General features: G+C 40.1%; 2 protein-coding genes across 3 annotated transcripts in view; both read left to right on the forward strand.

Moving 5' to 3' along the window:
* osbpl3b (oxysterol binding protein-like 3b) overlaps positions 1-10,491 on the forward strand; it is a 36,238-nt gene extending 25,747 nt beyond the window's left edge. Inside the window, exons 12-23 of one of the 2 annotated variants that reach the window (XM_034698786.1) lie at positions 559-660; positions 2,522-2,659; positions 3,274-3,367; positions 3,460-3,704; positions 5,440-5,577; positions 5,706-5,769; positions 5,863-5,941; positions 6,037-6,181; positions 7,758-7,902; positions 8,005-8,131; positions 8,789-8,911; positions 9,001-10,491. In XM_034698786.1, coding sequence (XP_034554677.1) covers positions 559-660; positions 2,522-2,659; positions 3,274-3,367; positions 3,460-3,704; positions 5,440-5,577; positions 5,706-5,769; positions 5,863-5,941; positions 6,037-6,181; positions 7,758-7,902; positions 8,005-8,131; positions 8,789-8,911; positions 9,001-9,097 — 1,497 coding nt within the window. In that variant the 3' untranslated portion in view covers positions 9,098-10,491. The remainder of the gene's footprint in view (positions 1-558; positions 661-2,521; positions 2,660-3,273; positions 3,368-3,459; positions 3,705-5,439; positions 5,578-5,705; positions 5,770-5,862; positions 5,942-6,036; positions 6,182-7,757; positions 7,903-8,004; positions 8,132-8,788; positions 8,912-9,000) is intronic. The other variant, XM_034698787.1, reaches the window with a different exon arrangement.
* Positions 10,492-19,244: 8,753 nt separating this feature from the next.
* The window catches only part of sntb1 (syntrophin, basic 1), a 49,398-nt gene continuing 41,187 nt past the window's right edge, over positions 19,245-27,455 (forward strand). The window contains exon 1 of the mRNA XM_034698370.1: positions 19,245-20,045. Coding sequence (XP_034554261.1) covers positions 19,442-20,045 — 604 coding nt within the window. The 5' untranslated portion in view covers positions 19,245-19,441. The remainder of the gene's footprint in view (positions 20,046-27,455) is intronic.

Genomic DNA, 27,455 nt, shown 5'->3' on the forward strand with positions numbered 1-27,455 from the left:
AAAATGTTATCCATCAGTGAGCCCTTTCTTTTTGTCTATACACTCCTCTCCGATGTCGTGTCCTCCCACACCACTCGTCAGGCGTGACAAATCAACAAGCCTTTGAGAGGGATTACTGGCTGCTGGCTCTGTCATATCAGCCCACCTGAACAGGAGCATGTTCAACAGTCGTGTTTCCTTTGGCTGCTGCCTCCCACTCAGAGGCCTTTCTAATTTCTGTCTTCTGCTTACACATGGTCAACATGTTTCTGACTTCTCTTGCCACATTAGAACTATTTGCTCTTCACGCTAACACATTCTTCTTAGACTTTAAAATACCCTGCTGCTGTTAGCTTTTCATCCTGATTACTCGCATGGAGTCAGTAATGGGTGAGTGGTGTAGTATTGACTTCCTGTGGCTTTGTCTGATTCATAACACACAGCTCTACATTTACAGGAAATGCCATGTTTATAGCCTGATTTCAGTTTTAGAGGTGAAGCGAAATGGGGAGTTTATTAAACTCCAGGCATATTTTTTGACTGTGGTTTAAAAAAATTGTAAAATGGTTATTTTTTCAGGCTCTAGCCCAGAATTCTGAGCTGAAAGAGCGCCTGTGCAAGATTCATGCCGAATCCAACATCGTAGAGCCCACACTAATACATTTCACTCCCCCTGTGCAGGTGGGTTGCAGGAATGTAGTGACTCTGTTCCCTTTCACGAGAGTTATTCTTACCTCTGTTTTATTTTCATCCCACCTGAGTTATAATTTCCCACAGAATGAATGAGCTGTCCTTTCAGCCAATGCAGCTTACTTTAATACACACCTCTGTATGGAAAACTGCCCCCCTATAAACAGTTGGTTTCTCTCCTTCTATGAGAAAGTGTCCTATCTCAGTGTTAGTATAGTGTGCCCACTTTCCTCACTTTCACACAGCTCAAGAGGCAGACTTCTCACTCTCTGCCACATTATTGTCTCATGAGGAAGCTCTTTGCTCACTTAATCAGATTTGCTGGCCGGAGAGTGTGAGCTGATCTGCTTAATGGTCCCCCTGGAAATTTGGTGAACACACAGTGCAAAGCTAATACGCCTCCTTTGAGTTTATCTCAGGCCTAATTAATCAGTGCCGGGTATAGCAGAAGGTGGAGGGACAAGCTCACTTGCATGTGTGGTTCTGTGGAAAATACCTCATCTTTTAATTTGTCTTTGCAAGGATTGTATGATAGCTTTGAGTTTGTTTGGAATTTGTTTGTGCATCTTGTTTTGTTAACAATATTTCGGATGGAGTTTGCACACTAGTGTTTGTGCACTGCACACTTGCTGCATGCTTGCACCTCTGACTAGCTCTGAATCATAGAGTGGCATATTGACATACAGTCTATAGACACAAGCTGACTAAACGAAAATAATTTACAAATGTATTTTCCAATTGGACTTCAATCAATCAATCACAACAAAAGTTATCCCAGGATACTTTTACAAACATAGCAGGTCTAGACCGTACTCTATGTTAAATTATTAACAAAAACCCAACATCAGGACAGGATACGATCCAGTCCCTTCTTACAGACAGGACTTGATCTTATCTCCTCTTAATCCACCATGAGCATTTCACCTTGCCGTATTTAGCTAGTTACAGCGGCAAGGAAATCTTCCTTTTAACAGGCAGAAACCTCGAGTAGAACCAGACTCATGTGAGACAGCCATATATGAGGGAGAGAGAGAGAGAGAGAGAGAGAGAGAGAGAGAGAGAGAGAGAGAGAGAGAGAGAGAGAGAGAGAGAGAGAGAGCATCCACACTAGCAGGACGTTTACGGCAGTGACTCAGAGGAACCTACAAGACAATGAACTCAGGGACTCCAGAAAGTTCTATGGTTAGTAAATGTAATGGGACAGGGAGACTTAAAGTAAGTGATGGGGAGGGGGGGTAGGAACCCAGTGTGTCAGTATGCCAGTTGCCCTAGCAGTCTAAGCCTATAGCAGCATAACTAAGAGCTGGTCCAAGCCTGAGCCAGCTCTAACTATTAGCTTTATCAAAAGGAAAGTTTTAAGCCTAATCTAAAGAGTAGAGAAGGTGTCTGCCTCCCGGACCCTGATTGGTAGATGATTCCAAAGGAGAGGGGCCTGATAACTGAAAACTCTACTTCCCATCCTACTTTATTAAACTTCAACAAAACCTTTCCTTGTCATTAGTTTTAATTCTGACTTTTAAGTTCATGGTTGGGCAAAGTTATAGCAAACTCTAAACATAAGCATGTTTTTATATACTGAATTAAACAAAGTCCAGGTACTTATCTATAACCATTTAAAATTGAAATGCATTCAGCAATGATTAAAATAACAAATGTAGTCTACCTAGGAACCTAGAAGACTGTAATTCATTATGTTGAGTGATTTAAAGCTCCCATGTTGTTGTGATGGTCTTATTATCCCACATTATGCTCATATTGTACTCTGAATTACCCTGCAATTTCAACCCTACCTAGCTGTCATGCTGTTGCCCTTTTCTTGTTCTTAATTATAGCTGTGAATACTGTCTCCTAGAAACAGGATTCTGTGGACGAATCCCCTCCCCTTGTACACCAAGTGTCCAACGAGAGCCGAGCTTCAATCACGGAGTCTTTGTCAGAGTTCTTTGATGCACAGGAAGTCCTGTTGTCTGCTAGTTCCTCTGAAAATGAGGTGAGTGTGGGAGGTGAACCATTACTAGCAGCAATCTCACTAATGTGGCTGTTCAGTGGGAATTATCTCGTGGCTTAAACTTCCAACACTTAAAAGTTTGGAGAGGCTTTGCATTTGGAAACAAAAACTTTACCTAATCTCTGTCAGTAAAGTTTTAACTGAATTTACTCACACAGAAATAAAAAAATTTGACCATTGGGTTCTTACACCTGACATATAATCCATTTGGTCTACAAAATGTGTTAAAGATTAATGTGATGATTCAGTGCGATTGAATGTGCCTTTTAACTTGGCATCAACTCAAAGTCTAAACGCTATATACTTGAAAAGTGTCAAAGAATAAGTCTGTTCTCCTCTGTATTCAGTACTCATGCAGCATGCCTGATAAGACAGCAGCTGGAGTGGAAGCAATGTGAAAATGAAAGTTAATTACTTTCATCTAAAAATACAGCAAGTAGAAGTGCAAATTTGCCACCGGGTCCTGAGGGACAGTTCATCTTCAGCCCATTAGATCCTCAGCTGACATGACAGGATGTTGAAAGACCTGCTGAGTTTCTCTCTGCAGGAGATATTCAAATCTATCTGTTAGCTAAAGTTTGGAATTTTTTTTTTAGGTATCAGAGGATGACTCAAACATTAGTGACATTAGTGATAATATTTCTATGGACAACTTCAGCAACGAGACAGAAAGTGGGAGACCAAACTCAGGTAAGCTTTGGGGATCATTTTGTATTCTATCTCATTAGTATCACAATCATTTTAGTTGTTTTCACTGTCCTACCTCTTCAAACATCTCTTAGGCTCTGTGGAAGAGGGTGCTCTGCGTTTTCAGCGTAGATCCTGTCTGCCCTCGCCCATCCCAAACAGCAGCACCATCAGCCTGTGGAACATCCTCAGGAACAACATAGGCAAAGACCTCTCCAAAGTGGCCATGCCTGTCGCTCTTAATGAGCCTCTCAACACCCTGCAGAGACTGTGCGAGGAGCTGGAGTACAGTGAACTGCTCGACAGGGCTGCTAACACACACGACCCCTTTGAACGCATGGTGAGACGACTGAGAGGGTTGGTTCAGTCTTTAAGTGCTATTCTTGATGAGAAAGCACACTAGGTGATGTTATAAAATATTTATCACATTTTGAACATTGTACCAGAAGTTTTTTGCCCATCAATACTAAAAGACAAGCATTATTTGACATTTATAGCAGGCTAATGTAGATTTAAGTCAATATTAAGTCAATATACTAGCCTGCTGGCAGAGGTAAAGGCTGGTGTGAGAGCTTATGTCAGCTCTGCCAGTGTGTGAAAATTTCTTATCTCTGTCAGCAGATTTGTATCAGGAAGACTGAACTACTTGTCTCTTTTAGTTATTTAACTTTCCTTGCATTCCTTCGATTTCATTAACAAACTTTTGACAGATAGTTGGCTCAAATCTGGGCATTTTTGTTGTTGAGGTATAAAGATACATCCTGCATATTTACAGTATCTCACAAAAGTGAGTACACCCCTCATATTTCTTCTAAAGATGATGCACAAGAAAGCCTGCATATGGTTTACTAAAGGCAAGCAGACTAAGCACATGGATTACTGGAACCATGTCTTGTGGTCTGATGAGACCAAGATAAACTTATTTGGTTCAGATGGTGTGAAGCGTGTGGTGGCAACCAGGTGAGGAGTACAAAGACAAGTGTGTCTTGCCTACAGTCAAGCATGGTGGTGGGAGTGTCATGGTCTGGGGCTGCATGATTGCTGCCGGCACTGGGGAGCTAAAGTTCATTGAAGGAACCATGAATGCCAAGATGTACTTTGACACACTGAAGCAGAGCATGATCCCCTCCCTTCAAAACTGGGCCACAGGGCAGAACTCCAAAATAATAACGACCCTAAACACACCTCCAAGACGGCCCCTGCCTGGCTAAAGAAGCTGAGGGTAAAGGTGATGGAGTAGCCAAGCATGTCTCCAGACCTAAACCCTGTTGAGCATGTGTGGGGCATCCTCAAATGGAAGGTGGAGGAGCGCAAGGTCTCTAACATCCACCACCTCCTTGATGTCATCATGGAGGATTGGAAGAGGATTCCAGTGGCAACCTGTGAAGCTCTGGTGAACTCCATGCCCAAGAGAGTTAAGGCAGTGCTGAAAATATTGACACTTTGGGCCCAATTTGGACATTTTCACTTAGGGGTGTACTCACTTTTGTTGCCAGTGGTTTAGACATTAATGGCTGTGTGTTGAGTCATTTTGAGGGGACATTAAATTTACACTGTCATACAAGCTGTACACTGACTACTTTACATTGTATCAAAGTGTCATTTCTTCAGTGTTGCCCTTGAAAATATATAATTAAATATGTGCATAAATGTGAGGGGTGTACTCACTTTTGTGAGATACTGTACCTGTGGAGTTGCCAGGTTGTAAAGGGTAAATGTGCATTTTACAGTACACTTTATGGATGTGAAATAAAAAGCAGCTGAAGTTGGAACCAGCTCCAATCTGTGGCCTCCATTTATGAGGTTGAAGTAATTATCAGTGCTCTCTTGGCTCAGTGTGAAGTCAGTTACTTGGCTCATTTCAGTGAAATAATGAGGAGGATGTGACATTAATTAATTTAATTGGTTAGTTCACATTAAGAACCAATGATATGTGGTTAATGCAGCTCAGATAGTTCAAATATCTGTTTATAATCCTTTGGCTTTTCATAAGGTTAATTTGTTTTCAATTAAGCTTAGCCATTATTTTCTGCCATGAAATGCACCGCTAATTATATTATTTTCTCTTTGTATAGGCGTACATTGCTACATTTGTAGTGTCAGGCTATGCCTCCAGCTTCTACAGGACAAGGGGAAAGCCTTTTAACCCTGTCCTGGGAGAGACATATGAATGTGAGCGGCCAGATAAAGGCTTTCGATTTGTAGCAGAGCAGGTATGCAGGAGTCCATTCCATTGCCGTCAGTCAGTGTTATTTATTAATATTATTAATAATGATACACTTAAAGCTTTTATTAACTCACGCCTGCTAATTTAGTTGTTATTTCCTCTATACATTTCCAGGTCAGCCATCACCCACCAATCTCAGCCTGCCATGCAGAGTCCAAAAATTTCCTCTTCTGGCAAGGTATTTGAATACAGAAATTAGTCATTGTCTGATGACAGTTTTGGCTGGCTGTCAAAAGTGAATCTGAATTTGATTTCTGATTACTTTCAATAGACGTGAGGTGCAAGAACAAATTCTGGGGGAAGTCAATGGAGATTGTTCCCATTGGTACCATTCATGTAACTCTGCCGAGGTGAGTCTCTTCAAGCTCATTCACTCCGACACGTGTGTTCACAGACTTTACAAACCCAGACTCATAAGATAGATATCTTTCCTTTCTTTATCTAGAACTGGAGACCACTATGAGTGGAACAAGGTGACATCCTGCATCCACAACATCCTCAGTGGACAACGCTGGATTGAACACTATGGAGAGATCTCCATCAAAAACTCCAGCAGTGATATTTGTCAATGCAAGATCACGTTTGTTAAGGTGAGACTGGCATGGTTACATTTAGTAGCTGTCTACCCACCCTAGTGACCTCTGACTTTTTCTAGCTATGGTCTTTCATTGAGGAGACAGAAGAGAGGATCTGTGTCAGGATATGTGATACCTTAACACTGACTTTGAGAAAAATAAGTTGGTCTCACACCTTTCAATCTTCAACACAAAGAATACTCAAAGTATAGTTCAGTTCAGTTGCACGTGTATTAAGTTTTCTAAATCACAACATTTGAATCTATTTATCATTGTGAAAATCATAATGATATCAATATCAAATTAAAGTATCAAATATTGAACTGACAATAAACTTTTGGCAGACTAAGGGATCCAATGAAAGTTTCATTTTCAAGGAACTGCCTGACGGTATGACCCACTACATATTTAAAACTGCTGCCTGAAGATATCAGGGAGCCTCTCTGCAGAAATATTAAGCATTAAGAAGTGATTGAAAAATGGGCCTGTGTTTAAAATGTGATGATACAGAAGCCCCAACATTTTCATGTGACTGATCATTCAGACTGTAGCAAACTCTTTCTTTACTCCATCAGTTACTGTGAAACCCTGAATGTAAATCATATCAGCATATAAAATGCAGTCTGTGTTTGGCTGCCTCAGAGAGGGAAAAAAGGTATGAGCTGTCATCCATCCTGCAAGACAATTAACACTATGTCCATGACTCTCCCTAGTACCATCTGTTTTTGCCACCTAGCAGTGTGTTAGTTAGTGGACCCACTGGCTGTGACCAATTTGTCACACTCACCTCTGCTGGTCACTTGTTGTCTTAAATTAAGAGGTCTTTTCAATTAAACCAGCACTCCACACAGTTTACATTATCAATAGTGTACCATTGATTTCTTTAAATACATAATAATGACCTATCTAGACAGAAAAGCTGTTAAAAAATGGCACTGCCAGGCTGGTTTGTATTGTTATGTATCCTAGGATGCTTTGTGAAGCTAAGTAGCCTCTTGCTTCTTGGCGCACCATCTTCTGTGAAAAACTGCAACATGATAAAACAATACTGGTGAATTGGTTGGACTGGACTTTTTAGGTTGTAACAAAAAGTTTTAAAAGTGGATCCTCCCCACTGAATGTCACAGTAGTTGTTTGTGTGGGTTGAAATCTCTCTGTGAACCCCTCAGGTTTTGCCTTTTCACATTTAATTCCACATATTGGAGTCAGAGTTAATGCTGTAGTACCTTTGTTAGTCTATAAACCTGGGGCAGACTTCATGCCAACAAGTACTCCTCAATGCTTTTAGTGTCTGATGATTGGAAACCTTTAATGAGAGGAGAAGAGTAATTGCTTAAGTGTGTTCCCATTTGCAAAAAGACCTCCCAAAGCTGTGTAGGATGATGCGTCCAGACATGTCAGAGGCCATTATTCAGTACATCTTTGCTTCTCATTAAACACAACAATTCAGCAGCCTACTCTGTAGTTTATGCAACAGCAACATCTGCTGACCACAAGAGGGAATTAAAATGATCCCTGCATGTTAATATAGAATGGCTCTCTCCTGCTTTTAACACTCTGTATTTCTGTCACACTGAAATCCCTTTCACAGGCCAGATATTGGAATTCAAGTGTGAATGAGGTGGAGGGAACAATAACAGATAACAAAGGGAAGGTCATCCGTAGACTCTTTGGAAAGTGGCATGAAGCAGTTTTCTGTGGAGACCCGCCCTCAGCCACGTGCATCTGGAGATCAAGTATGTCAAGTGTCTTTCATTGGAATGTGATTTAGTGGTTTTACGTTGCACATCTCTCTATTAAAAGTATCTGGGAATGTGGATTTTATCTGTGTCATTTAGATGCAATGCCAGTCAACCATGAACAGTACTTTGGTTTCACCAAGTTTGCCATCGAACTGAACGAGCTCAACCCAGCCCTGAAACAGCTGCTACCACCCACAGACACCAGACTACGTGTGGATCAAAGGTGAGAGGAAGCTCAAATAGCATGCAAATGCACTTAAGTAGTTATGGATGGCATTTCATAACAGGAAATTATTTTTAGGAATAAGTAACAGTTTTAGAAAAAGACTCAGAGAAACTCAGTTATATTTCTGCAAGAGAATTCTCAGAGACATGTAATGTAAAGGGTAGCCCTTTAACCGTGAATAGTTGATAACACCTCCTTTTAATCATCTGATGCATAGATGATTGAAAATGCTCCCCAAATCCTAAGTAATCCAAGACCAAAGTAGCACAGAAATGTAAGCCAAGACTGGATGCTAAGAATAGAAAGTAACTGTTGAGGATTTCAGATTCATCAAATTAATTTCAGCTCACATATCTTGGTTTTTAAATTCTATACAGTAGCAGTCTGCTACCACAGCCGCCACATGTAGTGGAAGAAGTTTCTATTATGGCATTGATTAAAAAAAAAAATGCTGATAGTAGCCCAAAAATATTGCAAGGAATTACTGTCCGGATAAATCCATCATTGGGTACCTCTATGTAAAACTCTTTTTGCAATGTTTTCTGCAACATTTTTTATCAATAACCACAAAAGTATGTGATTTAATTAGAAAATTAGAAGGAAGGTTAATGTTTTTGTGTTTGCATAATGAGCTTGCTTGTGTATGTCTGGCAGACTGCTGGAGGAGGGGGACCTGGAGGCTGCAGAGGAGCAGAAACAGAGGATTGAACAGCTGCAAAGAGAGACACAGAGACTCCTGGAGGAGAAAAACACTGCACATCAACCTTTGTTCTTCAGGTGACCAAAATATTCAGATTGACTAGTGCTTCACAGTAGTACCCTCTTTCATATAATGACACATTTCTTATTTTCTTCCACCCCCATAGGAAGTCGATGGATGATACCTGGGTGAGCAACAACACTTACTGGGAGCTGAGGAAGGATCCTAACTTCAGCCACATAGATTTTTCTACACTGTGGTGACTCCTGAACTTCAGATCATACACATAATTACACCTGCACAGCCTTTACTGTGATCCAGGCAGGTTCTGGAGATATCTGTATCCTGGTCTTACCATCCACATTCAGTGCTGGTCTTTTTTATTGCAACTAAAAAAATTATTGCCTTAATTGCAAGTGCTTATATACGTTGTCTAAACATGTTTATGCAAATATATTATCAGAATGTTGATGCATTTTTACCATTTTTGCTCATGTTTTCACTTGATATATCACACTGCACCACTAAAACTGAGAAAAGGAAAACTACATGGTATGAAGTACAACAAATCCTCATCATAACCGGCGTACATTGGCTTAAAATGTAAAGAGCAACTGGTCACTTTAGCTGCCATTCATCATGGACATTCTCTACCTCCTGAGATCAACTAGCCTTGATATGACATTGATAAAGTGTACACATTCAATCCTTCATTATGTAGTCTGCATCTGCCTAATGCCTTACTCGTTGTTCTCCCAGCCCTGATGTTTTTTTAAACGATGTTTTGCAAGGATTTTTTCAAGACTGATCCTAGATCTTTAAATCCTTACCTGACTTTTATTTTTGTCTAATAGCAAGGATTAATAATTTATGCTTTTTGCAAAGACTGTGAATGATTGTGAAACTATGAGCAGCAGTAGCAAATATGAAATCCAGCCATTTTTTTTCTCTGTCCATCGCTCCATTGTGCGCATGGACCCTGAGCTTGGGGACCAAACATGTCCAAACATATGTTACAACAGCTCAAATAAAATCTCTGATGCTTTTTTGTTGAGACTTTCTGACCATTTGAGTTTGATCATGATCACTATCAATGTGTGTTTAAGGGGCGAACAGGAGGGCACCAGTCTGGCTCAGCGGTTACAAATCACACTCCATGTACAGAGGCTATTGTCCTTGTGACAGCAGTCATGGCCTCGACCTTTTACTACATGTTGTAAAGAAATATTCCATCTGTGCAGATACAGGTGTTAAAAAAATCCCTCAAATGGACTCGTGAAAATGTATCGAACATTTAAGTACTGCCCTGAAATTGTCGGTGGCAGAATCACAACAGGGACACCAAAAGTCCCTGGTTCAATGCCTGTCAAATTTAAAGAGACATTTACTTTTTGAGAAAAAAGGGCATGGCGACATCTCAGACTTCTTGGACGTCCTTCGACCAGTTTTCTTTTTTCAAACAACACAGATGATTTGCATTGAAATAGAGTGCCCAATAATATTTAGGGGGCATAAATGACTGTGTGACTGTGCAGAAAAAGAATCATACTCAGATTGTTTCTGATGACAGTGATGTGGGTTGAAGTATTTATAGTAGCTCTGTATCAAAACAGTAGGAATCGTTTCAGAAATGTGAAATAAATGACATCACATATCAGCTCTATTTTAATTTGGGTTTCTTTCACATTTAGATATCTGTGAAAATACAACTGCAACAGCAGTCACACTGCAGGAAATGTTACAGGTTTGTGTCAGCCCACCATATTTCAAGCAGAAGAAAAATTTCCGATGGGTGAATGCTGACCAAGGCTGTTGTCACCAGTGCCAAATATGTTAATGCACTCTTACTGAGTGAATATTTGTTACCATCTGGGAAGAACTTGATGAGGTTGTATTCACTGAACCACCTCAGAGCTTGTCAATTCCACGTCCCATGATCCCCAAATGGACATTGCTCCTTATCGGAGCAGTTCCTAATCAGAATCAGAATCAGAATCAGAATCAGAAATACTTTATCAATCCCAGGGTAAATTTGGTTATTACAGTTGCTCTTATATACAATCAAGAAGAATGTTAGAGTATTAATAGAAAGTATGAATAAAATAAGAAATTAACACTGAATAAAATAAACCAAAATTAAAAATAATATAGAGGCGCAGAATATTTACAATAAGCAATTTACTAAGAAACACAATGGTTGGGATATTGCACAGTGAAACAAGTTGTTGACTGCTGAACAATTAGATGAATACAGCACAATGAATAGATTGAATAGAATAGATGAATAAATAAAGAGGTAGGATTTCTTTGCAGCGTGTGGACAGGTTGTGGAGCTGTTGAAGGTTTACATTAGCCAAGAAGGGTGTGAGTTCAAGGTCTTCCCATGTGATGTTAATGTTTCCCATATGTGTGAACGTATTGTCAGAATATAATTGATAAATCTTGTGTTTGAAACTGTTAACCTTTGTATGAAACTCTGACAGCTGATCATCAATCTACTGGATCTGGATCATCTACTGCCCTGGGCGTGTGTCAACTTTCATATTTCAGAAATGTTATTGTTTCCTGCTCACAATCCAACAGTGTGTTTACAGTACACCAGAACTACGACCAAGCATAAAACGGCTCAGCACATTTTGTATCATTCTCATACATTTTGGTGTTGGGTTGATTTTTATATTGAAATCCTCACACTAAAATATTTTAAGAGTTGGTTTTGAGAAGAAAAAAATCCCACTTACAAGCATCTATTGATTGATACAAAAAGCTACTTCAAAAGTGCTGTTTGGTGGAAATAAACCCAGCACTGCCCCATGACTGAGAACAAACAAATCAAAGTGTGTCTAAGGTACACCAAACAACCCTGATTTATATACCTGCAATTTGGGATAAACTTAAGGTTCTTGTGCTTCCACAAGAAAGATGAGCACACAGTGAAGAAACCCATCCCATTACACCCTCTACTGATAAGTTTCAAAGCCTACCTCAGCTCAAGATAGATGGGATAGATGGGCAGGGAGAGCCCACATATCACTTGGGTTATCAAGTAGTCACCTCCCTTCCCTTATGTTTCTTCAAGTTAGGCCCATGACACCTCAGAGAGGCTCAACATTTAGCTCTGGTGGTTAATGCTAGCTCCCATCTCCAATTCTAACCACTGGCAAAACCGCTCTCTTTATTACACTAAAACCTATTCAGCATTGCCACGTTCAAGGGACCCAGGCTCCATACATGCAAGCTTCAGGTAGTGACTTTGGATACTACCTATACCTACCCTACCACATGAGCCCTAATGGCCACCACCGAGAGCACATCAAAGATAAGAGTCTGTCGTGAATAGAATGACAGAAAGAAGACAGGGTGGGGGGACAGAGCCAAGACAAGATGCGTGTTTGAACTAGAGCCCATCCCTGTCAGGTAAGGCTGATCATCTGCCCGAATTAGAGAGAGGGGATAAAAAATAGTCACTCTTGAATATGTTTACTGAGAAGAACAAGCAATGTTTTGAGTGTACTCCTGCTGTCACTATTTATATATGTGAACAGTGTTATTTAAAAAAATATTAATACTCCCATATTTATTGAAGCATACAATAAAAAAGGCTACAACAAAACCAACTGCTTCAAAACTTAAATTTTTTATGATTTAAAAAATAAAATACTGTATCATCAAAATATACAGTACTATCAGGCACTGATACATGCAATTCCCTCCAGAATGAACTGCTTTGGAGGTAATGAACCCAGAACATCTCTGATAACCAAGCTTATGCAAACAACCCAACAGTGTGTTTACCGTACAGCCAACAAATCTGAATGATGACCTGGCGTTATCAAATAACAACATACCCAAGCAGCATTGTGTCATTCTTAATAACAGTATATATGCCAATTGGTAAGTTACCTTTAAATAAATATTCCCAGCATCGTACAAACAAACAATATAAAATGGCAATGTTGCTCTCCAAAACCAGCTGATTTGGAGGGAATGACTTTGAAGGGAGAAGTTAACCCAGAAACAACCCAACATTATGATGAGTCAAATTTCATTTCAAAGAGTATAAATACCAACATGATATAGTTCCCTGAGCATATTAACACATCTATCAACCTGCTCTGCTATATTTTAAACCTTGTTTATGAACATGTAAACCAGCAGTTACTGTAGATATGTTAAACAAAAATAATGCCAACAGTGGAACAATTGGTTCAGAGCTCTGCTTTACCAATACTGCTTAGCATTTAATATAAATCATTCATCCAAAACGTATGGTACTCACAGAGAAGGAGAGCCTTCAGCAGATGGTTTATGTGGCTGTAAGGTTCAAACATTGTTCAAACATTGAACACATGCTTACTTCCTGGTCAAACCATATTATAGAAGCAAGGGTTAAGTTAAACAGACTGTGACACCATTAGAGGTATATACAACACTGATAGCATCAATGTTTAGGCATGAAAAGGTACAATCACAAGAGAACAATCTAGTGTTTGTTTTTAATGCATCAGGCTGGAAACAAATGACAAATAAAATACCCCTCCAATCAACTTTCTCAAAGTCTCTTGTGGTACAGCCCTATTTTAAATCACCCAATTAAATAAGAAGCATTCAAGTGCACTCGTTTATTAGAACACTATCCTTAATCAGGAAGTGGAAAAAAAACATGAAAAAAACGGATGTGTGTGTATCAGGTTGATACTCATCACTGTTATCAACCAATGGAAATAGTGGACCTGTTTTTTCATCTTTGAGACTTTGAGACAACACCAAACACTGACATTTTTGACCACTTGCATCACATACAGTGATGGCCAAAATTATAAGAACACTGAGCATACTTAAAGGTTTCAGTTGTTTTTGTTGAAGTGGCAATTAAAATACCCATAAAATGAATGAAATATCTACCAAGTCATCATTATGCTATATAAACCATATAATAGAGCGATCATAAGGAGATTTAGGTCATTTTCCTTACAAAAACTAGCTAGTCCTATTTCACTGTCAATGTCACACAATCATGTTCCTTCACAGAAGAAGCCAAAGTACTTGTGTAATCATTGTCAGGTGTGATCATTGATAAATTGATTGTGATGCTAGAGTCTTAGGACACAGCTGTTTGATTCTTTTGAATATAGAAGGCCTATCCTGCTCATTAAAGCTGGGGTTGGTAGTTAGATTTAGATACATTTTTTGTTATACTGGTTAAAATGATCTTTATGTCCCGATTGCAATCAATACATAATGTGTTCTGCTATCTACAGCCGGATTAACCTGGGAAAACACCAACCAATCCCTGCCATTAGGATCTAATTCATGAAACCAATCAAATCCTGTCCTGCTGTTTCAGACAGACAAGTGAAGCATCTCAAAAATGCCATTTCAGCTTTAGGAACAGGTGACTTAGTGAAAATTGATGGCACCATGGATAAGAAAGTATACCATAGTATTCTGGTGAGGCACGGAATACCATCTGGGAGTCATCTTATTGGGCCTGGATTTATTTTCAAAGAGGACAATGAGCCTACAAAACATTCTTCTATGTTTCTGAAATATTGCTTGAACTAACTGTGATAGAGGGAATCTGCTGGAACATTGATAATGATGGACTGGCCCCCTCAAAGTCTGGACCTCAACCCCATCAAGCAAATTTGGGGCGAGTTGGAAAATAAACTGGACATATTTATTTTAAAGGAAGCCTTTGGCTTGAGTTGCAGAAGGCATGGGATAGCATTTGTGTTGAAGTTTTCAGGAAATTTGATACTATGTAAGAGAGATTTGCTGCTGTGATTGCTGCAAAATGTGGACATACCAAATGTTAAAGTTGAAAATGGACAAAAACAGTGGGACTCACTTCATTTGATATTTGTTGTGCTCAAAGCAACCAGCTGCATGTTTCATGAACATTGTGAAATGCAATCATGTTTTGGAGGCAAAAAAGGTCAATTTATTCATATCACAATTTTGGCCACTACTGTAAATCTATCTGCCTTCAAGACATGAACTAAACCTAATTTACGGCCCCCACTGTTTATGTGTGCAGTATGTGTATTAGTAGTATGTTGTGAGTTAACAGTTGCCACAGTGTGGTAGTGGTTTTAATGGAGGGTGGGTGAGCATGTGTGATTAAAAAAAAGTTGGGTTTTTTTAAAGTCCACTGGGCCACTGGGTGGCGCCAAGCTGCTGTAAAAAGAGACTGCCAGTCTCCCTAAAGGAAAAAGAAATTGGGAGGGGCAGAGAGGAGCAAAGTGAGAGGAAATGACAAACAAACATTTTGTGAATTAAGTGGCATTGCACCTTTTATGTTGACTGCTCTGAATCAGAGTCAAAAATTATATTCTTCCACCTCTTCTATTTCCCACACTATCCCTAATTGTTTGAATCTTGAAACTTCAGTGATTTATTTTTATTAAACCATTAACATTTATTAGTTATGGTCTACAATCTTCTTGTTTCTTTCTTTCTCTGTAAGTGTCTTTTGTCTAAGTCACTCTGATGCTTTTAAAAGTGGAGTTACCCATATTATTTGAAAAACTATACTGCTTTGAGGCAGCGCTTCTATGAATGACTCCCTTATGTTTGTTCATATGCACAAGGACACCATGCATGTAAGCAGGCACATATGATTCTGTAGTTCCTGCATGCCTTTAAATGTTTTTCTGCTCCATATGGGTCTCTCTGTCCGTCTGTGTGTAAACAATTAATTAAATCTCTCTGCTCCCTGCTGCTAGTTTGAAGTCAATGTGCTACGGCTGACTGAGGGTTAAAAAAGATTCATTAACAACTGGTGAACAACATCACCTTTAATAAGATTCAATCTGCGTTTGTTTGTTTGTTTGTTTGAAGGTTATTACCACCACAAAGAATGTACATCTCATCTGATAGCTAATTTCCATATAAAAGTCAAAATCAATTGAAGCTCCTACACCTCATTAAGCCAAAATATTCTGTTTCAGTCTCTTTCTCAGAATAAATAGCTTCTAACCTCTTTTGTGCAGTTCAGTTGCAATATAGAATATGAGGCGGGCTTTCACAGCATGCATGGACTACATATATATGTTGGACTATATATGATTACACAATAGATTAATTATGATACACAAGCTGAAACAAATCATATGAGATCATAACATGCCCTTATAATATGCCCCTCTATTCAAATTCTGCTAATATTAATTTGGAAAATCTGAGAAGCAATTTCACAATGCATCTGTAGCTGCATGATTAATTCTTGCTTCATATAATCATAGCAGGGGAAAAGTCAAACACTCACACAGTAAAATCAGCGATCAACGTTAAACAGGAGCTCAAAGGGCAAACACTGCACTGCACATCGGTTTCCCATTTCTCAATTATGAATACGTGGTACAGAAGTTATTCAGCATTATGATACAAGCCTTTCTGTACTCTATTTAAAGAGGTATAGGCTTACTGCATACTTAAAAATAAGTTTTAGTTCATTGAAAGTTATGCTAGTACCAGTTATTTCTTGATCCGCATTTTAGAGGTTGAAAATTGCTCAACATAACATGTTCTGTTGAAAATCAAGTAACTAATCAATAAGTCAATAATTTCTGTATCACAAAATCACTACAACAGTTATATCTTGTCAAGATATAAAGTACAAAAAATAAGCCCTGAACTTTGTAGGGCAAAACTGGTGGATTTGACCATGTATGTAAATATGGACGACGAGCCTCCATCTCCTTCATATACAAAAGCAAAGCCAAAATATGTTTATGATGGGTGCTGACCAAGCAGCAACCTCCGTTCTTAAAGGTGACATATCACGCTTTTTAAAATATATGGCTTCAGAAGATCCTAAATTAAGAGCCGTTCGGGAGCGAAAAGAGCCATTGGAGTCAAAAGAGTCGGTTCTTCTTCGGAAGCCGAGTCAAAAGAGTCGGCTCTCTGAAAAGAGCCGAACTTCCTATCTCTACTAACCCTAATCCTAATCATAACCCTAACCCTAACCCTAACCTTAACCCTAACCCTAATCAGTACACTAACTCTAACCCTAACCCTAACCTTAACCCTAACCTTAACCCTAATCAGAACCCTAACCCTAACCTTAATTATAACCCTAACCCTAATCATAATCCTAACCCTGGTTATGGGTTAGGAATAAATGCAGAAAATTTGGCAAATATACGGTTTCTCATAAAAACACTGTATGTAAAAGGGTTTTTAACACACAAACCAATAGTTTTTGCAAAGTTAAGGTAAAATATACGGCTACAAAAGATCCTAAATTAATAGCCGTTCGGGTGTCGAAATAGCCGGCTCTTCTTCGGGAGCCGAGTCAAAAGAGCCGGCTCTTTGAAAAGAGCCAAACTTCCCATCACTACAGCTGGGGAGGGGAAAAACATACAGATTCTCTGCAAGGGATTCCTACCAACATTATACTCTGCATCTACACATGACACACTCTCTGTCAGTGCTTTACAAAATGAGCAGCAGAAGTAAACAGGTGATAACCCTGACACTCCTCTTTGATCATTACAGTGAAAGAGAGGAGGGTGTGTCTGAAGATGAAGACCATCTTGTGGTCAATTCTGAGTCTGATGATTCTCATTATGAACCAAATGAAGAAACAGATATTCATATTCCTCCAAGCAGACATTCACATCAAAAATGGGGAAATGCAGCGATCTTCATCCCAATTATAGGTCAGGCAAAACTGTCTACAGAAAACATTATGAAGACAGAGCCACTAAGATAGCAGTGACTCGTGTGACAGACATCAAGTCAGCTTTTGAGCAGGTCATGATAAATAGTAAATGGTAAATGGATTTGTACTCATATATCTCTTTTCCAGTCTTCTGACCACTCAAAGCTCTTTTACATTACTCGCTCACCCAATGATGGTAGAGGCTGCTATAGTAAGGGACCATCAGTATTAGCTAATCTTATTCTAGACATTCACACACCGCTGAACAACTGAGGGAGCAGTTTGGGGTTCAGTGTCTTGCCCAAGGACACTTCGGCATTTGACTGCAGGAGCTGAGATCGAATAGAGACAAGCTGTCAGCCATTAGAACAGTGAGGGACAAGTGGGTAGAGCAACTTCCACTCCTCTATAACTCAGGCCCTAATGTCACAGTGGATGAAAGGCTAGAGGCATTCAGAGGTTCCTTCCATTTTAGGCAAAACATACCTTCCAAACCAGCTAAATACAGCATCAAAATCTGGGAAGCATGTGACAGAAGAGGTGTCTCCTGTTAATGTATCAACATCACTTCATAAAAATAAAGTAAAAATCAATGTCACGTAAAACTATTGTATTTAAATTTAGGTCTTTCAAATAAAAAAAAAACTTTAACACGAATTTTCATAAAAGTTATCCTCATTGAACCATGATCTGTGAGGATTAAAGAACACCATTGCACTAAATATACATTTAAATGGTTAGTAATGGAGTTGATAATGAGATTAAAACATGTTTATTGGGATTTTTTTGAGTTCTGACACTTCTGGATAATTAAATATGCCCCGAGTCAAGTTGACCCACGAACATTATTGCTGTCCCTAAGAAACAAACATAACCGGAGGGTTAAGAAGAGACAAATATGCACCCCAGTTCACATAAATCAGCATTATTTGTCACCAGTAGATGTCGCGGCCTCATCACTAATGTATTCTGCGTGAGACAAGTCTCCATCTCTCGGCATTGGTTGCTGCATGAATGATGCTTCGCCTCGCCACAGGCAGGTCCAGCCGCTCTAGTCTTTATAGTGGTGACACTGGTTGCACCCCCACAGCCATGGCGGTCAAGTGTTTGAAGCCTGGAGCCTGGAGGAGTGACAGAGCGTGAGGATGTCCTCCAGGCCAATAATAATAGGAACGTAAAGTAATGCCCCGAAGGTGGGTCTCTCCGTGTCAGAGCCTCTCAGGGAAACGATCTCTCTCTCTCTCTCTCTCTCTCTCTCTCTCTCCCTCTCTCTCTCCCTCTCTCTCTCTCTCTCTCTCTCTGAAACAGGCAGAGGCACATTCCTGTACGCGCGTAACCGACCTCACGTCTGCCAGAGCGTGAAAGTTTATGTTTGGCAGATTGTTACTAACTGGATATACGGAGACTACAAACTTATCCCAGATTAATTTAAATAAAATAATTATAGTTTTTTAAAACTCTGCTTTAAAATAACAGCTGTGAAAGAAATACCCTCTTTTCGGCTTCATGCGACCAGAAAACAGTCTAATTTATTCAGGGAATGCACGATCATTTTATTTTAAAGTCAAAATGCACATCAATGTAATTTAATATATTTGTGTTGAAATCATAACATCAAAGGGTATGGTGGATAAAGGAATACTTTTGCGCATTTTCGGTTAAACAATTTGCACCAGCTTTCACGCCTCAAACGTTCCGGGGTAATGATGAACACTTTCTGTGCATGCAGGATATGATCTGGAGATGGGATCTGCTGACGGCGGGGCGAGCAAACTCCACCCAGCTGATAGGATCTCGGGCAGGCGGAGCGGAGGGCAGCGTGCGCCAGGGGGGCTCAGGCTGGCTGGTTGAGTGGTTGGGACGGCTTTACAAGTCCCACAGAAAACTTCAGAGGGGCAAAGTCCAGGCTGAGTAGGAGGCAGACAGAGTGGAAGTTCATATGCGGGAGCGTGCTTGGACCAAAATCACATGGCATTTTAAAGACATGCTCCAAAGATGGCGGGTGGTACTAGCGACGGGAGTTTCAGGTAGCTCCGGAGTGCAAAAAAGTGGATTTGTGGAGGTTTTGGTGCGGGAACGGTGGCACAAAGTTTTAGGCAACTTAAACGAGGAAGCGCTGACGCTGAGCTGCGAGGAGAGCAGCGTTACAGACAGCCTGAGCGACAATGTCAACTCCAACGGGGTTACCAATGGATCTTACCTTGACAACAACAATACCAACTCCAACAACGGTCCTCAAACTGTGCGCACCGCGTTCACGGACCTTCCGGAGCGAGTGCCCGAGGCGATCGCCAACAGAAAGAGATGCGTCAAGGTGGCCAAGCAGGAGATCGGGGGACTTGGGATCAGCATCAAAGGGGGGAAGGAGAACAAAATGCCCATACTCATCAGTAAAATTTTTAAGGGGCTCGCAGCGGATCAGACCCAGGCTCTGTACGTGGGGGACGCCATCCTGTCCGTGAACGGCATGAACCTGCGGGACGCGACCCACGACGAGGCGGTGCAGGCGCTGAAACGGGCCGGCAAAGAGGTGACACTAGAAGGTAGGCAAGCAGGGAGAGTGTTTGAGTGGATGAATGGATCAGTGGAGGACTTGAGAAAGGAGATGGGTCAGGGACAACTTTCTGTGTCTCATTTTGGAGGAGGATTTTACAGCATTCCCGAGGAGTTAATCGGCAGTTATCAGATTAGCCATGGCCAATCTGTTCAAGGAAGATAAATGTTGCTTTATTTCACCCTTACTTACATGGAGACTTCATAAAACGTACTCAGTGATTCATAAGACGTGTAGTCTGGACATAACTTGCATGCAAACCTCAACTTCCAGGGAAGGGAACACCTAGAGGGCTCATACTTTGTCATGAATTCTACAAACTGCCTGGTTTGTGCATTGGTGCTGGGCTGTCAGTGGGTCAGTGGTCCTCAGGTCATGAAGGGCTGCACTTTTAGTGCTCTGCAGGTTGATTGCAGTCACTTAGTATTCCAGGTGTAAATCACTCCCTGATTAGACGGAATGAAAGTAGCAGGGCTGTAAGTGTAGAAAACCTCTGATGTAGTTGGTGATTTATTTTCCATTACAGGGACGAGGTGCTGGTTAGAGATGGGAGATTGTATTTTTAATGCAGCTGCCCATATTTTATTCATATCTCAGTTCATCAAATCTTTTATTACAAAGTCAGAATCTGTTGTCATCAGACGGCGTCTCTGAAGAGAAGTGAACCTTTTATCAATGCAAATTTACTAAATTTACTTCAGCAGAGGAGGAGAGGCTTTAACTTGTTTATGTGGTGCAACTTTGTCACTGTTGGATACTTATGGAAATCATTTATTTGGAGGAAAGGTGACCGACTGGCAGCACAAAAGACTAGTTCATACATTTGTTGGAAACAGTTGTTATGCAACCAGAGGGGCCATGGGAGAATCATTTGGGGTCAAACTCATCTCATATCACTTTCCCTCGTGCTCTTCTCAGAGCAAGGCTGCTTCCAGAGTCCAGCTCTACTTTCCTGAAGCTTCTCACAGACACACAACCACAGCAACAATTGGACCCAAAAGAGAAGGCACACACACTTCCTTTCAATTTATTCCCACAAAGAGTGCAGCCAACTTGGTATTTTGAATATTTTAGCCAAGGGTGAAGGTAGGAAATTCATTTAATGGCGGGCAAATTCCTCTCTGATCATTTTACACCCTCAACAAACACACATGCATGCGCACATGCAGGCGCAAATACGCCTGCATTCACACCGGAAAATGTTGCACAGTAGAGCCCACTTCTGGGTTTTGTATTCTTGTTCCTGTGAGGACTCTTGGACCCATGACAGTAAGAACAAAGTGCCTCTCCCTCTGTCTCTCTTTTTGTACACTCTTACACACAAATTTTTTATACACACTTTCAAACATGGAGATGATGATCCTCCCCATGGGAACACAGAGGCTACACTAAAGAGGAAAAAGCAAGTCCCAGCTGAAGACTGTCTGAGATAAGAAATAAGGAGTGAGAGGAAGAAGAGGAGGGAGAGAGATGAGAGGGGTGAAGCAGAAATTAGTATTTAATGGGGGGGGGAAGCGCTGAGAGGTAGAGAGATTGGAAGTGTGTGAACAAAAGGAGAGCTAACAAGAGAGGCTGATTTAAAGATGACAGTCAGGGTTAACTTAAGGTTAACAGAGGGACAGAGGCTCACCACTATTTAACTGAGCTCGTCAGTGAAACAGGGAAGAAAAAGGCAAAGAGATTTTCTTTCAGTTTATGGATCAGTGGGGGTTTCAAAGATGCTTAAACACATAACCAGACATTTAAACTTGGGTTTCAAATTATAGGACACGTGCTGTGATATTAAAAGCCTTAACTAAAGATACATTTCCTTTTATTATTCTTGAGTGTAAGCCGTCTTTTTAGATGTGAGAGACCGTGAAGAGTGTGAGCAGAGAGTTCAAGAGGAAACATCTGATTCAACTAATAGAAGAGATAGTACACGTCTCATGGGAGAGCAGTGTGCGTCACTGTGCGTGTAAATGTTCAGTGCACTGCATTTTGTGGGTTCTGTGTGTGTGAGTGTATGTAGAGGAGCTTGCGTGTTTTTAGTTTCTGTATTTTGCTGCATAATAGACAAGCTTTCATGGAAACTCATTAGCAAAATCGAGAACAAATTTAGCTAAGATAGGCAGCGATCACTCACTTTTATGAGATGCAAGCTCCAACTGATGGATGTGTTCAAAAACAAGAGAACCACAGTTCAAGCACTGTCGTGTCAGAGGGCATACGCTTCATTTAGGTGTCCTCTGAGGAAGAAGATAAATCTGTGGTGGTTCTGTTATGTGGCTCAGCATGCAGTCTGACAAGCCCAAACCGGATCCCTGTATGGGGATCAATCAAAGTCCTTCAGATGTGTCACAGAGCTCCTTGCAACTAAAGCAAGTGTCACTGTGGAGTGCAACTAAATAACTGATTATTCACAAATCCTGAATCCATGCATATCACACTTTGATTAAAATAAACTTGCTTATCAGTTTGTATTTGTGTTGCCTTAATGTATAAAAAAATCTAGCAATTTGTTGTGTAGCTGCTATTACTGTGGTGTTAACTCAGTGTATGCTGCTGCCTGTGACAGCAGTAGAGCTAGCTGTTAGACAGTTGCTGATGAAAGTACCACAGATGATCAGATGATCTTAGCATTATTTAGAGTTATATAAGACATCAGCTATGACAACAGCTGGATTATATTTGCAGAAGTAGAGAAAAGAGTTGACTATATCTGTCACATTTTTTCTGATGAGATGCTATGTAATGTAGCATGATACCACAATGCAATTTACATGCATCAATTAACAGCTGCATTTAATCATCAGACTGGTTACATCAGCAAGTATGTGATAAAAAGTATAGATAGATAGATAGATAGATGGATAGACAGACAGACAGACAGACAGACAGACAGACAGACAGACAGACAGACAGACAGACAGATAGATAGAAGAAAAACATCCAAGCCAGGCAAAATTTTTCACAAACATACATAAAGTATTTCAAAAGTATGTGGCAAAGGTTTTATGGTCTGATGAAACCAAAGTTGAACTTTTTTGCCATAACTCTAAAAGGTGTGTTTGGCGTAAAAACAACACTGCACATCACATAAAGAACACCGTACCCACAGAGAAGCATGGTGGGGGCAGCATCATGCTTTAGGCTTGTTTTTCTTCAGCTGGAACCAGGGCCTTAGTCAAGGTGGAGGGAAGTATGAACAGTTACAAATACCAGTCAATTTTGACACAAAACCTCCAGGCCTCCATTAGAAAGATGAAGATGAAGAGGAATCTCACCTTTCAATACGACAACGAACCAAAGCATACATCCAAATCAACAAAAGCATGGCTTCACCAGAAGAAGATTACAATTTTGGAATGGCCCAGCCAGAGTCCAGACCTGAGTCCAATTGATTATCTCTGGTGTGATCTGAAGAGGGCTGTGCACAGGAGATGCCCTCACTTAGTGATGGATTTGAAGCTTTTTTGGAAAGAAGAAAGGGCAAATATTGTCTCATCAAGATGTACCATGCTATTAGACTCCTACCAAAACAAATTGTAATAAAATCAAAGGGTTCTTCAAACAATTATTAGTTAAATGGTACTTATGCAACCACATTTATTTTTCAATCTTTAAAAACATTTTTTTTCAATTGAATTGTTCATGTTATAGGTCACATTAAAGGGGGAAAAGTCCTGGCATGATTTATCTTGGTCTCAATATTTTACATCACAAAACCTGTCATTTTAACAAGGTTGTGTGGACTTTTGATATCCACTGTAGATAAATAGATAGACATATGTATATATGTATATATGTATGTATATATTTATATATGTATATATGTATATATGTGTGTATGTATATATGTATATATGTATATATGTGTGTATGTATATATATATATATATATATATATATATATATACATACATACATATATATACACACACATATATATATATATACTCCACGCCTCTGCAGTAATGGCGGCTTATTAGCTTACACATTTCAGCCCTATAATATATGGCATTATATTGCAGAAATTATTATCAGGTGTGCTAATAGTGTCACCATTAATTATCCACTTACATTAGGGCAAAGAGATAAAAAGTGCTTTGACAGTTTGCTGTTGGACAAAAGCACAGGGGCAATTAGTACTGTAATGATGCTGAATATAATCATATGATGTCAGAGTTTCATTTGGTGTGCATGCTGACTCGCTGGTAAGGCACAAATTTAATTAAACCAGTGCTTTAAGTGGTCTGGAACGCTCCCTTATGACCTGCACTTCTAAAATCCATGTTGTAACTTGACTTTTTCAGCGTACAGGGACTTTCTAACAGCTGCCATTATAGGCCTACCCTTTCCTGTCCTCACCATATTACAGTCTCTCTTGGCAATTCATAATAGCACCTAAAATACATTACCCATGGCGCACCATGTGACACTCACATCCTTTTGTGTGCGTTACATGTGGCTTACATGTCTGTTTTCGACAGAGAGTGATGTCAAATTAACACAATCTCACAAGGCTCTGCAGTGTTAGATAAACAAGGAAAGTCTGAGTAAAAAGAGAATGACAGTAATGTTGGCCTGGCTCCAAACTTCACAATACACACGCCAACATGTGAATAAGAGGAAGAACTGGTGCTTATTTTTTCCACTTAAAGCACTGAACAGAATCACTGGTGGTGTTGTGCTTCTCTACTCTGACAAGTCCAAATGTCTTAAGTGAAAACCGCCCACTACCAGGTGTGCGGAGCAGAGAAAGTATGCAAGACTTGAACTTATCTTTTTTTTTCGTTACACAAACAACTACCTGTTTTTTGTGTGTTCAGCTGAGTATCCACACCACAGATTCCTCTAAAGACAAACAGTTCAAAAGTATGTGCTGTTACTGTAAGCTTCAGCTCAAAGTTAGCAGATTATTCTTTTACTTCCTGTCTCTCCTGATAATGACGCCCTAAAACGGACCTGGAAGAAGTCTGTGCCGCCACACAAGGTTGACTGCGCTGAATGTTCACAGCTGTCACAGTTAAGTCTCCTGTTGCACTGTTTAGTTTTCCACCTATTGTTTACATTTCTCTATTGTACTTGGCTGCAATGATGACTGAAAAATTAGCTTAAGGATGGGTGCGTTGTGTTTATTTTTTTCAGCACAAAGAGCTGTTTGGAAAACTGTGAGGCATAATTTACTGTCTTTTAGAAATATAACTAGAAACTCTATTAGTGAAATGTGTTTTGCAGCCAGAAAGAGGAATAACCACGATACTCACCTCACACAGGGTGAGGTCAGATTATTTATTTAGCTCTGTGTTCAAGTATAAAATGATTGTACCAATGAGTTTATGAAATTAAGTGTTGGCTGAACAAAGCAACCCCAAAGTTGTCTTTCTGCTACTGGTTTAATAGATTTTCCCTTACCTTAAAGCAGACCAGCCCATCTTTGTTATGAATGCTGTTGAGAGTTCACTTCCGCTCTCCGGAAATCAAGCAACCCCAGGCTCAGCATAGTGCAAAACAGATCTGACAGAACAGTCATATTACGCACTACCTTTAAACTACATTTGGAGGTAGTATGAAGCAGGTCATTTAGAAAACAGCCAGGGGCTATATGCATGTACACTGGGTAACGAGTAACGAGACACAGGTGAGACCACCAAGACACAGATGCAGACAATCACAGAGGGAAAACACAGGTAATTAATTAAACCACACACAGAAAACAATAACTACAAAATATAACATGAAATGTTATGATTATGTTCAGAACAAAGGTGTAAGTCAGGTGACTGAGGAAGCCATTGTAGGAAGGACAAGCAAAGTATTGTTTCACTCAGTGTGTTTGTGACTGTTTTATCACCATATCAACATGACATGATATGTTGCGTCCTCAAATAACTTGTGTACAAATTGGTTTGCCAAGTGGGGCTAACATTAGCAGAGCTAGCACCACCAGCCTTTGGTCCCCCTTCAGGTTATCGTCCACTGTGCTGGTTATTCATTGCAGCAGTCGAGTATTTGTATGTCAGTTTAACCAGACACAGCCTACATACAACTTCTTCCAATACAACCTTAACTCCCATTTACAAGCTGCATGGCGCTGCAAGATGCCATCTGTCATTTGTGCTTGTTAACATCAGGGTTGTATAGCATTATGGCATATGGTGGTAGCCATTAACCAGAGCCACAGTGAAGGTAGTAACTGGTATCTGCACTCCAGCTTGGACACAACAGGCTTTAAAAAATGTAAAGATTGATTACTTATTTAACGCGCTAGTAATTCTGGTGCTAGCTAGGAAGAGTAAAACATTCTATCGTTTTGTCGTGCCATTCCTTAGCACTTATTTGCAAACCATGATCTTTTTCTGAAGTCATCGTTGCTTTGTGCCTTTGTATAACCACAGTAACAACATTAATCATAGGTTCATCATGTCATATGTGTTTTTTGTGAGTCTTTGACAATTAACCTTTTCAGGCAGGTAGTATGATAATGTTTTCTCGTGTTTGTAGCTTTAACAACTGAGAAAATGCCGTTTAATCATGTTCTTTTACTTTTAAAGATGTATTGTTTGTTTGTTCTTGAAAGGCTAGACAAAAAGACAACCTCCTTTAAACCCTTTAAAAGCAGAGTTTCACACTTACTACAAGCAGAAACTAGTGATGCTCCGATCAGATTTTATGCTGCCGATTCCTATACCGATCAGCCATGAGTGCTGATCACTGCCGATCACCAATACCGATCACATGGATTTTCTGTACATTTTTCAATTTAGTTATGGTGAGTGCTACATCATCTGGGAAAAAAGGAACCATAAAATCACCTTAATTTAGAAAAAACGTCTTTTTACTAACTTCTTCAAGAGAAAAAATACAAAAAAAACTTGCAGGCACAATGCAGCAACTATTCAGTCAAAAGGACAACTGAGAGACACTTAAACGTACCTGCTATCAGTAACCCAATCTTTAACAGATTGGAAACATTAAGGCTCTCAACAGGCTAAATAGTGCAGAAAGTCAAATAAATAAAAGACAATATGTCTCACAAGTTTGTCTTTCTGAATATGCCATGTTTGAAACTCGTGAAACTTACAGAGAATGGGATTCCTTCTTTAGGGAGACGTTCGAGGTGAGAATACACTGTCTGGTGGAGCTCTGGCAGCGCTACGTCTATGAAATATTTACTTCCCGGTAGCATGTAGCGGGGCTCCAAGTGAGAGAGCAGTCGGCGGAACCCGGTGTCTTCCACCACTGAGAAAGGCTCATCTAACCCGATTCAATTATTTTTCGGGTTATTTGCTTAGCCTTCTGACTGTCACGCTCATACAGGCGAGTGTTGCCACCGTGGGCTGTGTTAGCTGCCGTCTGACTGATGCTGCTCCGGCTGTCTTCTTTTCATTCACTGCCGTGAGCCTCAAAAACTCAC

The sequence above is a fragment of the Notolabrus celidotus genome, chromosome 12, assembly GCF_009762535.1.
Source record: "Notolabrus celidotus isolate fNotCel1 chromosome 12, fNotCel1.pri, whole genome shotgun sequence".
Lineage (NCBI taxonomy): Eukaryota > Metazoa > Chordata > Actinopteri > Labriformes > Labridae > Notolabrus > Notolabrus celidotus.